Raw genomic sequence first — 15532 nt, 5'->3', positions numbered from 1 at the left:
ATCCTTGGTAGTTTTCTCTCCCCTGGAAACAAGAGAATTAGGCAGTCAGAATCAGTAAAGGTTGTCTCTTCAGAGGCTACATATTTGTTTGTTTACCTGAGAACTGATTATTTAGTCTTAAGCTTGGAACAGTTGCAAAGGCAGGTTGACTAGAGAGTTTTCCTCATCCTTCTGAGTCCACTGCTGGTTCCTTTTGTGCTTTCCTGGAATGTGAAGCTAGAAGCACACCCCAAAGCCACATTAGAATGCTACATGAGGTTATTTGCTGCCTTAGATGATCCACACCACTGTTCACCTTCATTATTGTGACCAGTCAAGAGTTATAGCTTCTTGTCACCCTATGTTCAGTCTCCTCCTCACACCTCATCCATCTTGCTTGCCACTGCCACATTAATCTTCCCAAAACATCTCTTTCATCATGTCTCAGACTGTGTCAGATACCCGCAGTGGTTCTTTTTGCCATGGGATAAAAGCCAAGCACATAACCCACAGGGATAGCCTCAGCGCAGCTATTCATTGAACACCTGTGACAAGAAAGACACTGTGCTTGGTGTTTTACATGCACCATCTTTTGGAAAACAGTTTATCATTTCCATTTTATAGATCATGAAACTGAGACTCAGACAGGTTAAGTAGTGTGCCCAAGGTCCCACAGTTAGTATGTGGAAGAGACAGAATTCCAAACTAGGACCACCTCATTCAAATGACCATGCTGCTTTTATTAGATCCTGGGCCTCCCTCTCCCAACCACTTCTTCCACTTTTTGTGCTGACACTGATTATTCATTAATTTTCTGTAGCTTAGATATAGATGTGAGGTACCACCTTCAATCAGGATTAGGGTCAGGAAGGCCTGGAGACCCAGAGGTTTGCCCCATGTGTGGCAGCATCTCTCAGGAAGTCAAATCTTGCTTTCTGGTTGGGGTTCTTGGTACATTCTGGGTTGTAGTGGTCCAAACTGAGACCAGAGCTCAGCAAATGTGCACTGACTACAGAAAAGGATGAATGGAGGCCCCAGGGCTTCGTGAGCCCTTATCCCTGGAGCACCAGTCAAGTTGGAGACTGATGAGCATTAAGATGGAACCAGGAAGTAGTTAGCTCCAGAGGAGCCTCAGGATCTCCCTGGCCATGTGTCCAGATCAGGAGGCATGGGGTTGGAGGGACTATCTGCTTCTGCTTTCTAGAAGTCACTCTTGTCATTTCAGACTTTACTGCTCAGCCTACCTTTTCAAAGAATCCATTTCAAGTCCTTAGGCCTCGCTACAACCTGTTTCTGTTATGTCTGGTGATGATCACTGCTGCTTTCTGGAGGCTTCCTGAGGACAGAGGCATCTGGAGATGCAGGAGAGCAGGAATAAAGTGGTCTTCTGCTTTGAACTTCGGGCTGGGGAATTTGGATGTTTTCATCTATGGCCATCATTCATTCATTCAACATTTATTCTGGTTCTGCATGTTATAGGCCTGTGTTTAGAAAGGGTAGAGCATGGGCTCTGGAGGTAGAGAGACTTAGAACAAATTTTGACTCTGCATCTTCCCATCTGGATGGCACTAAGCCTTCTTTGAGTCTCATTTCTTTTTTTGTGGGAAAAAAAAATGTGGCTAATAATTGCAGGATTGTTGTGAGATGTAGTAATGTAAGTAAAGAGCCTTATGATGGTACCTGGTAGGTAGTAGACATGCTACAAGTGGTAGCCTATTTTTTAATTGAAGTCTAATAACATAAAATTCACTATTTAGACCATTTTAAAGAATGTACAAATCAGGAATTCTTAGTATATTTACAGTGTTCTGCAACCATCTTCACTATCTGATGACAGAACATTCTCATCACACACACACACACACACACACACATGCAGAGAGAGAGAGAAAATCCCTGTTACCCATTAAGTGGTCACTTCTCATTGCCTCTTCCCCCTACGCCCCTGGCAAACATACTTTCTGTCTCTATGGATTTGCCTGTCCAGGTATTTCACATGCGTGGAACCAGACAACATGTGGCCTTTGTGTCTGGCTTTTCTCACTTAGCATAATGTTTTGCAGAATTCATCACGTTGTCGCTATCTGTCAGCACTTCATTTCTTTTTATGGTTGTGTAATATTCTATTGCATGGATATACCACATTTTTTTAATCCATTCACCAATTAATAGACAATTGGGTTGTCACCACCTTTTAGCCATTATGAATAATGTTGCTTATAAACATCCATGCACAAATTTTTGCTGGATATGTGTTGATTTCTCTTGGGCGTATACCTAGGAGTGGAATTGCTTAGTCATATGATGGTCTTATATGTAACATTTGGAGGAACTGCCAGACTGTTTTCAACCGTGACTGCCCCAGTTTACATTCCCACCAGGAGTGAATGCAGGCTCCAGTTTTTCCACATCCTCTCATTGCTTGTTCTGTTTCTTCTCTCTTCCCTTGTGTTTTCTCATTATGGCCATCTTAGTGAGTGGATAGTTGTATCTCATTATGTGTTTGATTTGCGCTTCCCTAATGACTGATGATTGTGAGCACCTTTTCATAGGTTTATTGGTGTAGCCTCTTTTTAAAAATTATTCTTCCATTAAACATTTTTGTTTGATGATTCCCTGTTGTATGGCCAGGTCTAGGATTTGGGCCCTGCCCTGAGGTAACTCACACTCCAGTGGGGAAGGTTGACTTCAAACCAGATGATCTCAGCAGAGTAAGAAAATAAGCTACCTAGAGGTTTGTACAATGTGTATTGGGACCTTTGAGGAGGAAGGAGGAGGTGAATGGAGGCTGTGTGGAGTTTGCCAGGCAGACAAGAAAGGAAGGGGGCATTCCAGTTAGCTGGGCAAGCATGGAGCCTTGGGTATAACTGGTGGGGGTGGGGCCTCAGGTAGAGAGTGGAGCACCCCAGGCAGGCAGCTGGGCAGGTCTCCACCCCCAAATGCAAACCTGCAGCAGGCTCTACCGAGCTTCGCCACCCACCATATATACAGACAGGGCTCTGTTGCTTTCAATGTACATTTACTCAGCTGATTTGATTCCCACTTGAGATACATACTCAAAGAGAAGAGAAAGAGAAAGAGAAAGAGAAGAATGACACTCACTGACATAGCAGCTTGCCTGACTTCTTATCCCACCAAGTGGCAGGACTGGACTTGGAATCCGGGTTGCCCCACTCCTAGTTTTTTCCCCACACCTATTAGCTGGACCTCAGTTCTTCTTACCTTGGCATTCAAGGCCATTTACTCTCTAAGCTCCAACTGCCTTAACTTCTTTCCTCACCTCTTTTTTCTGCCTGTTACTGAACCATGTTTAGTAACCATACCAGTCTGAATATTTTCCCAACATTCCTTTTTTAGTTTCTAGTCTTTGTCCCTTTTGTGTGTTCCAAATTCTTGCCACCCTTTTTTTTTAAATGTTTTTATTTATTTTTGAGAGAGAGAGAGAGAGAGAGAGAGAGAGAGTATGTGTGCACACAAGCAGGGGAGGGGCAGAGAGAGAGAGGGAGACACAGAATCCAAAGTAGGTTCCAGGCTCTGAGCTGTCAGCACAGAGCCTGACACCGGGCTCGAACTCATGAACCATGAGATTATGACCTGAGCCGAAGTCGGACGCTTAACCGACTGAGCCACCCAGCTGCCTCCAGATTCTTATCACCCTTAAATGGCTATCCTTTTATGAAAACTGCCCAAATACCATTCAGTCCACTCAGGTTCTTACTAGAACTTGATACAGAAGTGATCCTGGCCACTTCACAACATCCTGGCCAAGTGAGTGAGTCACAGATGAGGAAGCAGGATCAGAGAAGTAGAGTAACTCACTCAGTAAGTCAGTTAGTAAGGAGCCTAGCTCAAATGCTGCCTCTTCTCAAGCACCTACCATGGTTGCACTGACCAAAGTGATCTCCCTTGCCTCTGAAAACAGTTACTTCCCCCTTATTCAAACTCAGTATTGAAGATCTTGGATTATTGTTTTTTCAGTGGTTTTATTGTGTGTTCCCACAACTGGGTGCTCGTTCTCCATGTTCTGGGGCCCAGGCTAGATCTTGTAAGTGTATATTCTCAGGAAATGTTATGCTGAGGCATAGGAGAAAATGCCGTGGATGCTGGGTACAGGTTCTGAGTTCTCATACTATTCATGTTTTGACACTAACTTCTATGACCTTGCACAACAGTGAGCTCTCCACAATGAGAACGTGAACTGTACTGCTATTCCTGTATCCCTGGGGCCTGATTGTTGAGTACACAGATATGTGGACTTCACCATTTGGAACCTCAGTCTCCTAATCTGCATTTTGAAAGGGTTGCATGAGATGACCTGAGGATTGTCCTCAGTGCAAATATTACCTAGTGTTGCACATCTGAATGATTGCTTCTCTCCAACCAACATGATCCTGAGCTACACAGTTTCAGCTCAGGAGGCAGAGGGTGGCTTGTCACTTCTAGTTTGGTGTCTCCATCTCAAACTTTTGCCCTTGAATTTATCAAACTGACAACTAGCTCAGAAGCTTTGCCCCAACACATCCAGAAGTCCTAACACCACCTTCTCATCCTCTGTGTCTGGCTTTTCACATGTGGAAACGCCCACCTACCCCATTTCAGCGTAACATCATTTGAAGCACTTTCTTTCGCTTTTATATTTTCACAGCTTTTTGACTTAGAGTCAACAATGATCTGTAGGAGGAAGAAGCTGTTGCTCTTTTAGAAAGACCACAGTCCCCACTGTTGTTCAGCCTAACTCATTGGATGTATTTTATAGGCACAAAGAGAACAAAAACAGGCCTTTCTTGTGAAAATAGAACCTGAGGATTGCTCCTCCAGTTAGTGGGAAAGGCCGTTTTCACCTCTGCTCAGGCGGAGGGTGTTAACAAAGACTAGTCTTTTTTTCCCTGGGCAGGGCCCTCATACTCTATATCCTTCTTAAGTCATTCCTTTATTTTTAAAAATTGTATCTTTACTCACCTTATGCTTAAGGAGATAAAAATGATTCCGAGCATGTTGATAATGTCAGTTTTAGTGTTCTGTTTGTTGAGAGCCTGATGTGTACCAGGCAGTGTGCGGTGAGTTATGTAAATTATTGGTGCCGTCCCTCCCCACTGCATTATAGAGCAGACACCTGAGCTCTGTGAGACTAAGGCTTTCCCCCTCCCTCCTTACCCTGCCATGCAAGAGCTGAGGTTCCCAAAGAGGTCTCTCTGGTACCAGAGTCCCACTCCTCTCCAGCGGGGGCTCCCTTCCTAAGACTGTTTGGGAAGATGTGGCATTTGACTACATTCTAGAATAGTTGTGTGCTTATAAGCTTCCTTCTCAGCTTTACTAACAAGTTGTGAAGAGAGAAGCCTGGCTTGGGGGAAGTGTAAGAGCATGTTTAACACACACACATATGCATACACACACACACACTCACACATAAAGACCCTCAGAGACTGTATTTAACCAGCTACCTGGCCACATGCCACATCCAGCATTGGGCAACATGCTAGAAAGTGAATTTGGGCTATAGCAGTGGGAACCTTTGAGAAGTAAAAGAAACAGCAATCCCTAGAGTCTCAGTTCAAGCCAAGAACACAAGATCCCAAAGTATTTGCCACAAGGGGCCAGTTCCAGGCTCAAGTTTCTACCTCTAGAACTCCCCTCTTTGAATTTTTACTTTTGATATCTACAGTGAAAGATAGATCTGGGAAATAAAGTTTGAAATCTGTGCAGGAGAAAAAAATCTAAATCTAAAGAAGTCTAAAATCTCTTTGGATTATCTGAAGTTGAGTTTAAAGAATGAGAAAGTGAGGAGGAGTAATATCCCTTTGTATTTGTGTAGCACTTTACAGTATGTGGTTCATTTTGGTGTGTATTATTATCACGTGTAAGCACTGGGTGAGATGCCAGAGGCCTGTTTCTCCCTCCTGGCTCTTCCTCAGACTCACATTTTGGGCAAACCCCTTCTGTCCTCTGGGTTTGAGTTCCCTCCTCCGTAGAATGAGAGTTGGACCAGTTGGTCACCAAGGCCCCTCAAACTCTGTCATTCTGTGATCTGATACCAGTAAAAAGGCAGTAAATGTTACTTGTTACTCTTCTCATATCTGTCTTACCTCAGCCTGTCCTATGTCGGGATTGTGGGGAGGCTCCACGAGAGGCCCCATGAGAGCCATCATCCCTTTCATGCTTATTGGCACCTGAGCTGGCAGAAAAACACGTCTTCCTGGGAATTCGCCTGGCTTAGAAAGATGGTGATCATCAAGGGCTCCATGTGCTAGTTTAGACCAAATAGAAGTCTAAGGGCCATTCCAGTTCCAAGATCCTGGAATTCATAAAAGGCCACCCTTTAAGGTATTCGTGGAGAAACCCCTAAGCCAAATCATTGGACACTATTTCAACACTTCGAATGGCAGTGCCTGTAGCATGTACCTTTGACCCTAGAGTTTGATCTGCACTGCTGCTTTTAGGAGCCCTGCATGCAGGAGGGACAGGTCTTGGGTTTGTTTGCTTTTCCTTTTTAACTGGTCTGGCCTCAGTCAGTCATTCTCTAGCATTTGCGATTATGGGTATTTTGAGCATTTTGACTCATAATGAACCTTGTTCTCTTGATATGCATTTTAGAAGACAAATCTGACCTTGAAAACAGTGTGATGCAGAAGAAAATAAAAATCCCCAAACTTTCTCTCAATCACGTAGAAGAAGATGGTGAGGTTAAAGATTATGGGGAAGAAGATTTACAGCTTAGACACATCAAGGTAACAAAATCTTTCCCCTTCTTTTGGACGTATATGGGGGCATTTTCAGATTCTTGATAGCTAAAGAGTTCCAGTCTGGCCTCTTCTCCCCATATAAATGTCCTCTGGCAATTTTTTCAGATTGGGAGGGTGTTGAGACAGCTAGTATGCGTGTGCCTTGCTGACCAACTGTCCAGGAGCCCTGACTCATGCTGTGCCACCATGCACCACCCCGTTTGCCCCATCTAAGCAGTGTCATCCGCTGCTGAGGGTTTGGAATGGTGCATTCCTCTCTGGCCTACAACCGTGAGCTCCAGGAACATTAAGCAGCCATTCTTGGGCAGCAGTTCAGAGCCAGTCACTATCAGATTGCGCCAAACAGCAAAGGGTATAGATTCGATAGGAAGCAGAATGTACCAGGTGTACACAGAGGAGTTTGCAGGACCCTGGGCTGGAAGAAAATTTTTGCCTGAGGTTGCATTTCCTTTGATCTGCTTCCCAGGTGGTCTCCTCCAGCCTTCATTTGTAAAGTGAATGTCTTATTCAACAAGCCATATGTTTTTTCAGTACAATGGGTACCCCAGAGGCAGGGAGGAGAAAGAAGGCTGCCTTCCTCATTGACCATGCATCAGACAAAAGGTCAAGGACATTCCCAAAGCATAGTCCAAGAGATGCAGCTGAGTTCAGTTCATAAATTCATTGCACCCCTGCTATGGGCCTGGCTCTGTGCTGACCCCCGGGGTCATGAAGATTAGGCAGACACAGTCACTGCCCTTGATGTTCTCATAGTGTAGTGACACAGTTATCTAAAGTGATCATTACAATTTTAGCAGATAAGTTCAGCTAAACTAGCAGCACCTTATCCCGATGGATAAAATGACAGGATAGGATTCTGTCATGTAACTGAATCTCCGAATCATGTTGTTTTTGTTTCTTTTTTATTAAATACCCAGAAACTTACTGAGAAGTTAAGGCAGGCTTGACCTGACACAGTTAATTTGTCTGGAATCCCGTGTCCTCAGTTGTCTGCACCTCCCACCAATGCCCGGATCAGGAGAGCTCCTAGCCCTCCTGCCATGAGTGAAGAATTCAGTCGGTCCTGTAACTCCCATTGCCCCTCAATGGAAGCTTTGTCTACTTGAGCTGGAATTTCCTCAGGCAGCCGAAACTCCAGCCCCTAGATAGTCCTGGATAATGTTCTTCTCAATGAACTGTCCTCTGTATACCCACTGTCTTGCTGAGCCTCAGCTTGGCAGGAGCCCAGGGAGAGGCTGACAGATGTGGGGGAAGGGGCCTGGTGCTGGAAGTTGGGCTCTAGGTTCTGGACCTGGCTCTGTCTGCAACTCATCACGTGACCCCAAGCATAGTCCTTCTCCTCTCTGAGCCTCAGTTTCCTCGCCTGGAAAATGAGGGAGTAAAGCTGAAAGGAACTTCCAGTGTTAGCATTCTTTGAACTTTTCAGTTTTGTAAACATTTATCAAGCTGCTGCCAAATGCCAGTTCTGAGTAGGCAGTGGAGACACAGAGAAAATAAGGCATGGCTCCTGCCCTGGATTAGAACAGATTAGAGTTCTTAGCATCCTTCCCAACTAAAGCATTCTTGAGGAAAAGGTTACTGGTGGGATGCCCTTTGGTTTTTGTGTGTTGGGGAGGGTAGGTATTTTGTCTTGTTTTGTTTTTTTGTTTTTGCCTTTTATGTTTTTGTTCTCGAAGAGATTTGAGTGGTGACTCCCCTTGGGTGGTTTGGCCTGGCCTGATTTCTCACAGATTCTCCACCAATACACACTGAACGCCCCCACCCCACCCCGTGAGCAAGTCACTGCACAGGCACTGTGGGTGGGGTAGGGGCTGGGGAATCGGGGAGGGTGGTCATGGTATAGTCTGCACCCAGGAGACAGAGTGATGGAATGGAAAAAGCACTGGCCCGAGAAACCAGAGTCCTCGGTCTGCCACCATATGACTGTGTGATCTTGGGCAAGACCCTTCCCCGCTCTGAATCTGCCCCATTTGTACAATGAAAGGCTTTGACTAAGTGTTTGCACAGGTTTCTCCAAGCACTGATGTTCTGTGGTTCTGTGATTCTAGGATTGTCTGGGGAAATATTGAGCCGCAGTCCAAGAAAGTCCCAGCTGCCCTTGCCTGAACTGATTCTCGTTGTCCTACACAGAGACCCGAGGGGCGGAAGCCGAGCGAAGTGGCGCATAAGAGCATTGAGGCAGTGGTGGCCCGGCTGGAGAAGCAGAACGGCCTGAGCCTGGGCCACAGCACGTGTCCAGAGGAGGTCTTCGTGGAGGCCTCGCCGGGCACAGAGGACATGGACAGTCTGGAGGACGCTGTCGTGCCCCGGGCTCTGTATGAGGAGCTGCTGCGCAACTACCAGCAGCAGCAGGAGGAGATGCGCCACCTCCAGCAGGAGCTGGAGCGGACTCGGAGGCAGCTGGTCCAGCAGGCCAAGAAGCTCAAGGAATACGGGGCTCTCGTGTCTGAAATGAAGGAGCTCCGTGACCTCAACCGGAGGCTCCAGGACGTGCTGCTCCTGAGGCTTGGCAGTGGTGAGTGCCCCAGCAGGCCACCGACCACTCCATGCAGGGGGGATGCCTTGCGCAGCCCTTCTTCAAGGAGGGCACAGGGGAGACGTAGGCTCCGGAAGGGCAGGGGCTTGGCTCGGCAGGCACCACGAGGTCGAGCCGCTCCCCTCCCGCAGTGAGTCCGATAAGAGCTTCAGAGTGCCACGGCCTTAGCCACCTACAGTACAGTGGGGAACGCTGAGAGGTGTGGCGTGGAGAACAGGGGCCGACAGAGTATCTGCCACCGCGCATCCATGCATTCGTTCAGCGAGAGGCAATGCCAGGGGTTGTCGGAAACATCTCCACAGCAGTTTCTGTACCGTGAGGAGAACTAGAAATTGCCCTAAGAGCATGGTACTTAACATGGTACCACGTTAAGTCAGAAAGTGCTAAATGCCACGGGAGGGATATGGATAAAGTGATAGAGTTCAAGGGATGGAGAAGTTGTTTATAACCGAGAGAGAGACTTCAGGAAGGAGGTGGGCCTTGAAGCAGGCCTTGAAGGGTGGGGGTGTCTCAAGGCACAAGAGGAGGAGGCAGAGGGCAGCAGCCACTGAGGACGAGAAAGCACCCGGAACATGCTAAAAAGAGATATGACACATGTAGTTTGACGACAGGTGGTTAAAGACCTTGAAAACCATGCCAGCTTGAAGTGTTGGACTTGTTTGGGAAGGAATGAGAGATGCCGAAAGGCTTGGAGGGTCTAGAGGCACGTGACCTTAGGAGGATTGATACAAAGATGTAGAAAACTCCTTTGGTTTGCTCGCAGAAGAACTTGAGAGGATCTTAATGCTGCAAGTGCTAGTAACAAACCAGGTTTTTAGGTTTTCCTACCTAACGTGGTTTAAAAGTAGGAATCGGGAGATTTGAAAGGTGGCAGCCTTGACAGCAATGAGAAATGACTGCCTAGTAGAGAGAACAAGACGGAAACCCTCTCTCAAACACAAGAATCCAGGATGGTAAAAGCTATAGGCCAGTCAGTATTGCAGAAACCAGTGAAACACTGGTTCATAGCCTCCACATCCCCAGAGGACAATCATTAACAACCCCATGTCAGTGTTTTCTGCCTAAACATGGAAGTAATCTAGTCTGCAAACATAAGTTCTATTCCCAAAGTTTAAATCAAATATAATTTTGTACTCAAGAAGGAAGACTTGTGTTATCTAGATAATAGATTTGTATGTAAAGCCTCATTCATTTGTCTTTGATGTTTAGATAAATGTGCTCTTACCCTACTTTACTTATATTTATAGGCACCTTTTATATCGTCAAGTGTGTCCCCAAGGCAGTGTCTCAGTAGATCTTCAGAGTGGCTCAGGGAGGCAGCTGAGAGGCCTTTCCCTGCAGTTGTCACAGAGAAGGAAACTGAGGTTAGGACTTACCCAGAGTCTCTGGGGAGGCAGAGACAGAGCTCATGTCAGACCAAGGGCCCTGACTCCTGGACCGGTAATTTCCTCACCTTCCAACTCTGCCTTGGCCTTGGCCCTTCTCCCAAGTCGTAGCCTGTGACACTAAAGGTCACATGGGGTGTACAACCTAAGGAGATACTAGAATTCTATATAAAAATAAAACCATAAAGAGAAACCCTAACTATAAAATTTGTAAAAGCATTGTTGGTCTTGGAGTGGGGTGGGGATGGGGAAAGAACTGGAATTTTCAGAGAAAAAAAAGTGTTTCCCAGTCCTCAAATGAATAATTTTTATTTTCATTGCACTCAATGTGCTACACCTTTTGTAAACTTCTTGTGGGGAAAATGCACACTAACAACAAAAACTCTCCACACGGTTTTCAACTCCTAGGGAAACTGCTTGTTTTGTATGATTATGAACTGAACTTAAGCTCCAGAAACCACTCCAAGCCTCTGGACCAATAAGACCTACATTTTGCATCATTATATGCCTCTTTAGTCTTAAAACACTTAGACAAACTTGACCTCAGCCATAGTTTCAGTGCGTTGAACTTTCCCAGCTCTCCTACCCCACAGGTCTTAAATGCCATCATAAGGACCAGTGGCTGGCTCTTCCCCCATCAGAGTCACCAATGTCTCCATAGTGGACAGGCTAAATATAAATCAGCGCAAACTACAAGTATGTGTGGAGCACGCACCACCTGCAGTGCCCTGTGCTCTAAGGGTCATGGGCATCCTGGAGCACCACACTGGTAGCCCCTGACGTGTGAAAGCTTAAAGTCCATTGATTAGCACTTGTTAAATGGAGAATGATAATGTGCCAAGTTCTAAGACAAACCCACATATAATAGAAGGGTTTCTACCCTAAGGGGAGTTCGTATATTTTCATGGATATCGTCTAGTCTTTGGAACCAGCCAGGCCTGGATTCAGACCTAGCTTCCCTACTTCCCAACTCTGGCTTCGGGAAGCTTCTTTCCTTCTTTCCTTCTTCCCTTCCTTCCTTCCTTCCTTCCCTCCTTCCTTCCGTTACTCACTGGTATCCTGCTGTGTGCCAAGCATTTTGCCTAGCGGTAAGAGTTTAATATATTTAAGATATAGCCCTTGCCCTCTGCCCTTGAAGAGGTCAAAGTTTGATGAAGGAGACAGCCACTGACACAAATATGACAATACAGGGCATAAATGTCACCATAGGGACAAAAGCACATGGGGGTATGGGACTATAGAAGAGGAGTACCCACAGAATTTGGGGAGGTTGGGGAAGAAAGACTTCCTGAAGGAAAGTACATCTAAGCGGAGGCCTGAAGGGTGAATTTTTGTTATCCAGGCATGAGCGAGTGGGTGGGAAGAATGAGGAGCAATCTACACAGAGAGTACCTCTCTGAGCCTTGATGTTCTCATCTGTAAAATGGAAATAATAACATCCCCCTCACAGCCTTGTGACACAGGGCATAGTGCTTATGTTCTCGTTGGTGCTCTCTTATTGTCAGCTTCTTTTTCACACCGTTTAGTGGAGGGGCTAAGGAAGGGTCCAGTTTGATTTTTAACACTCTCTCCCCCTCTACCTCCCCTAACTAGTAATTGGCTATATGACCTTGAGCAGGTTAACTATCTTCTCTACCTGTCAGAGTCTTCTGTTATAGAAAATAAAAGGTTGTGTACATATATGTATACATATATATACACATACACATACACATATACACTTACACATATGTTCCCTTATTCAGTCAGGCAGCTAACATTGACCATATGCTTTCTGAGCCTAGGGGCCTGGGGAGTACAAAGAAGACTAAGAGGTTGGAAGTTGGGGTGTGGGTAGTGATGGAGGAAAACATGTAAGCATGTAGTTGAAATGCAGATTAATGAGTCCTGGGGGAGAGACTAGCCTAGCGTTTGAAGGTGGAGCTCTCTTGCTGAGTCTGGGAAGACACCCCTGCTGTAACAGCTCCTCGTCTGTACACACCGTCAAGAAACCGGTAACATGGCAGATAAGAGCCAAAAAGTGACTAAGGCCTTCTTTGTTTCTTGGCTTCACGTGTTCTCTGAAAGCAGCATCCTGAGCTCTACCACCCTTGAGCCTCTGGGCCTGCCTCAAGCATTGTTCTTAGAGGCCTGTCCTTGCATATTTTCTCCTGTCCACCTTGCCTGGGGACCCAGCTCAACAGCCTTTGTCCGGCTTGAGTGCTGAATCATCTACACCATAATAGGCAGATTCAGAGGCAAGAAAGCCAACAGGTCAAGGATGCTCAGTTTTAAAAGGAAGGCTCCCTGCTCAGAAGAATCATTGCTGACTCCCCCAGCCACTGAGGTTCTGCAGGTGGTAGATGGGAAGAGGCAGAGAGCAGGAGCCTGGCCCCTTGAGCCTGATGGAGACCTCAGGGTGGTGAATGGCCCTCTAGCAGTCAGGAGTTGTAATGGTGCACCTGGTGGAGGTCGAGGGAGAATGATAGAGGACAGCAGCAAGATGGTATAAGAAGATGTTTCAGAGACTGCCCTGGTGGCTCACTTTTTCATTTGTACATTTATTAATTCTTCTTTCATTCATTCCACAAATACACAGAAGCTGGATTTAATAGGAAAGTCTCAGAAGCTGGATTTAATAGGAAAGAGTCTCTGGAGTCCTGAGAGAGCTTATCTAGGAAATGGACTGCTGTCCTCATGTTGCTGATGAGGAAATAAGCTCAGAAAGTGTCACAGGCCGATTCCCAGGGGTCTCTTGACACCTAGTCCTGTGTGCCTCTCTCTGGGCCCTCACCTACATGGCCTTCTTTAGCCCTTGGACTTCATTGTCATGGATATGGAGGTGACTCCTCGGCCCCTGCTCCCCACCCCCCCCCACAAAGAACATCTCTGTGAAACAGAACTTTCTGTGATCTTAGCATAGGAAGTAGCCCTCTCTGCTCAGAAGGAACCCCACTGTCCTATCCTGACGGTGTCTCCTCTCAGGGTCTCTGTGACAACATCAAAATTAAATGAGGAAGCAAATGTAAAGAATAAAGCACTGTGACCAGCATATTGTGTTTAATAAATGCCAGTCTCTTTTTCCTTTTCTGCCCTTTTTTGCCCACCCTCTCCCAAAGAAGTAAACGCTGAGGACACACAAAGCACACAGATAATTCCAGTTGGTAAAGTGCAGATTTATTTGTGCATTTATTCATTACTTACATTCATTCAACAATTATTTATTAAGGGCATGCTTTGTGCCAGGACTGCATTAGGTGCCAGGAATATAGAAACAAACAAGACAGTCTCTTTTTTAAATATTAACAAGTATTTATGCGTAGTATTTATTAAACTGGAGCTTGGCAGACTCAGAATTCCAAGGGCTTGAGGAGAAACACACAGGGGAAAGGCAACTGCAAGGGGGAGCTTTGGCGTAGGAGAAAGAGTAAACCCTAGGGTCTCTCTTGGGTTCTCCTCGGCTACATTCTTTGTCCTTCGAGGTCAAAGACAAAAGCTTAGATACTGTCCTCAGTATTAGCACCACAAGTGCCTCTCAGATAGTTACATTCATTTTGGTGTGACTCAGGGAATGTTAGTCCAGCTAAAGCTGGAAAGGGCTCTCTCTGTGAGGAATAGAGGAGGGTGTAATCGCTGCCTCCGAGATGCACACACAATCCAGAGGGGAGCACAGACCCATACACAACAGGACACCAAGCAGAACAAAACAAGTTCTGTGATTGCACGAGGTAGGCTTATAATGGTTTTAGATTTGGGGTGTGCTTTGTCACGGAATGTAGGTGGATATGATAAATTCTGGCCAGAAAGAGGCATAGATAATAAGCATAATAATAGTAATTCACATATGTGTGACACTTCACAGGTTTCAAAGCACCTTGACATTTTTATGTCATTGGACTATTGCGATAGCCTTATTGCGAGGCCAGGTAAGGTTGATTATCTCCATTTGAGCGAGGAGAAGCAAAAAGAAGAGATAACGTCCCTGTTGGCCAGATCACAAGCTGGTTGAAATTTTTGAAGGGGAAAGCCATTGTGGTCTGCAAATCTGTCTTGGCTCTTTAGAGCTAGGTTTCTATCACCTCTGTTCCCCTCTGGGCTCATGCCTTGTGTTCTGTCCAAAGTCCGTTAAAATACCAGCTTTGATCTTTAAAATCCTTTGCAGTCCGAGCTGGATTCTTTAAGCACAGGTCTCTGATGGTGCCTTTGAAAAGGCAGCTAATGTCAGCCAAATGCCTCCTGCTGGCCTTACCCCTGTGCTGGAGGCAGCCTGGGCTTTGGCAACAGATATTACTTGGGTTTGAATCTCAGCTCTCTGGTTCAGTACCCATGCAACTTCAAGTAAATGACTGAGCCTTTCTCAGCCTCTGTTTTCTCCTCTTTGAGATGGATATCTTAATGCCTACCACATACCAGGAGAGCCAAGTTGGTCATTAAGAGCCTGCATGGACCCAGAGTTCTGGAATACTGGGGTTTTGAACCCTGGCTTTTCCATGGTCTGATTTGTTACCTTGGGCAAGTTACTTAACTTTCTGGGCCTTAGTTTCCTCATCTGTAAAGCAAAGTCAATGGTAATAGTAACCATTATGGTTCTTATGAGGATTAAGTGAGCAAATGCATGTTAAGACCTGTGTCCAGGGGCTAGCACATAGTCAGTGCTCAGTGGGTCCAGCATATATGATGTAGGATCATTTGAGGATACATGTGGGATAATGTTTGTATGATGCTTGGCATATCATAGACTCTTCATTGTCCTGCAGCAGAACACAGGTACGGTTGTCTCCTGGAGATTGCTACTGCCTGTTGTAAGTCCTCCAAAATCATATTTGAATAGTCCATTTTACAACTTTGCCTGGCCTTGATCTCAAGCTCACTGGTGTGTAGTTTATATAATTCTCCCTCCACTCACTTTTCCT

At 45.8% G+C, this 15532-nt stretch overlaps 1 protein-coding gene across 8 annotated transcripts in view; it reads left to right on the top strand.

The window, feature by feature from the left end:
* LOC106973620 (BEN domain-containing protein 5) overlaps positions 1-15532 on the top strand; it is a 1423832-nt gene that overhangs the window by 1179852 nt on the left and 228448 nt on the right. For 5 of the 8 annotated variants that reach the window (XM_053213936.1, XM_027059246.2, XM_053213954.1 and 2 more), the window contains 2 exons: positions 6571-6704; positions 8850-9234. The exons of the other annotated variants lie outside the window; for them this stretch is intronic. In XM_053213936.1, the coding sequence (XP_053069911.1) occupies positions 6571-6704; positions 8850-9234 (519 nt within the window). The remainder of the gene's footprint in view (positions 1-6570; positions 6705-8849; positions 9235-15532) is intronic. 8 annotated transcript variants of the gene reach the window in all.

The sequence above is a fragment of the Acinonyx jubatus genome, chromosome C1 (genome assembly GCF_027475565.1).
Source record: "Acinonyx jubatus isolate Ajub_Pintada_27869175 chromosome C1, VMU_Ajub_asm_v1.0, whole genome shotgun sequence".
NCBI classification, from domain to species: domain Eukaryota; kingdom Metazoa; phylum Chordata; class Mammalia; order Carnivora; family Felidae; genus Acinonyx; species Acinonyx jubatus.
This window is presented reverse-complemented; position numbering and strand designations above follow the sequence as displayed.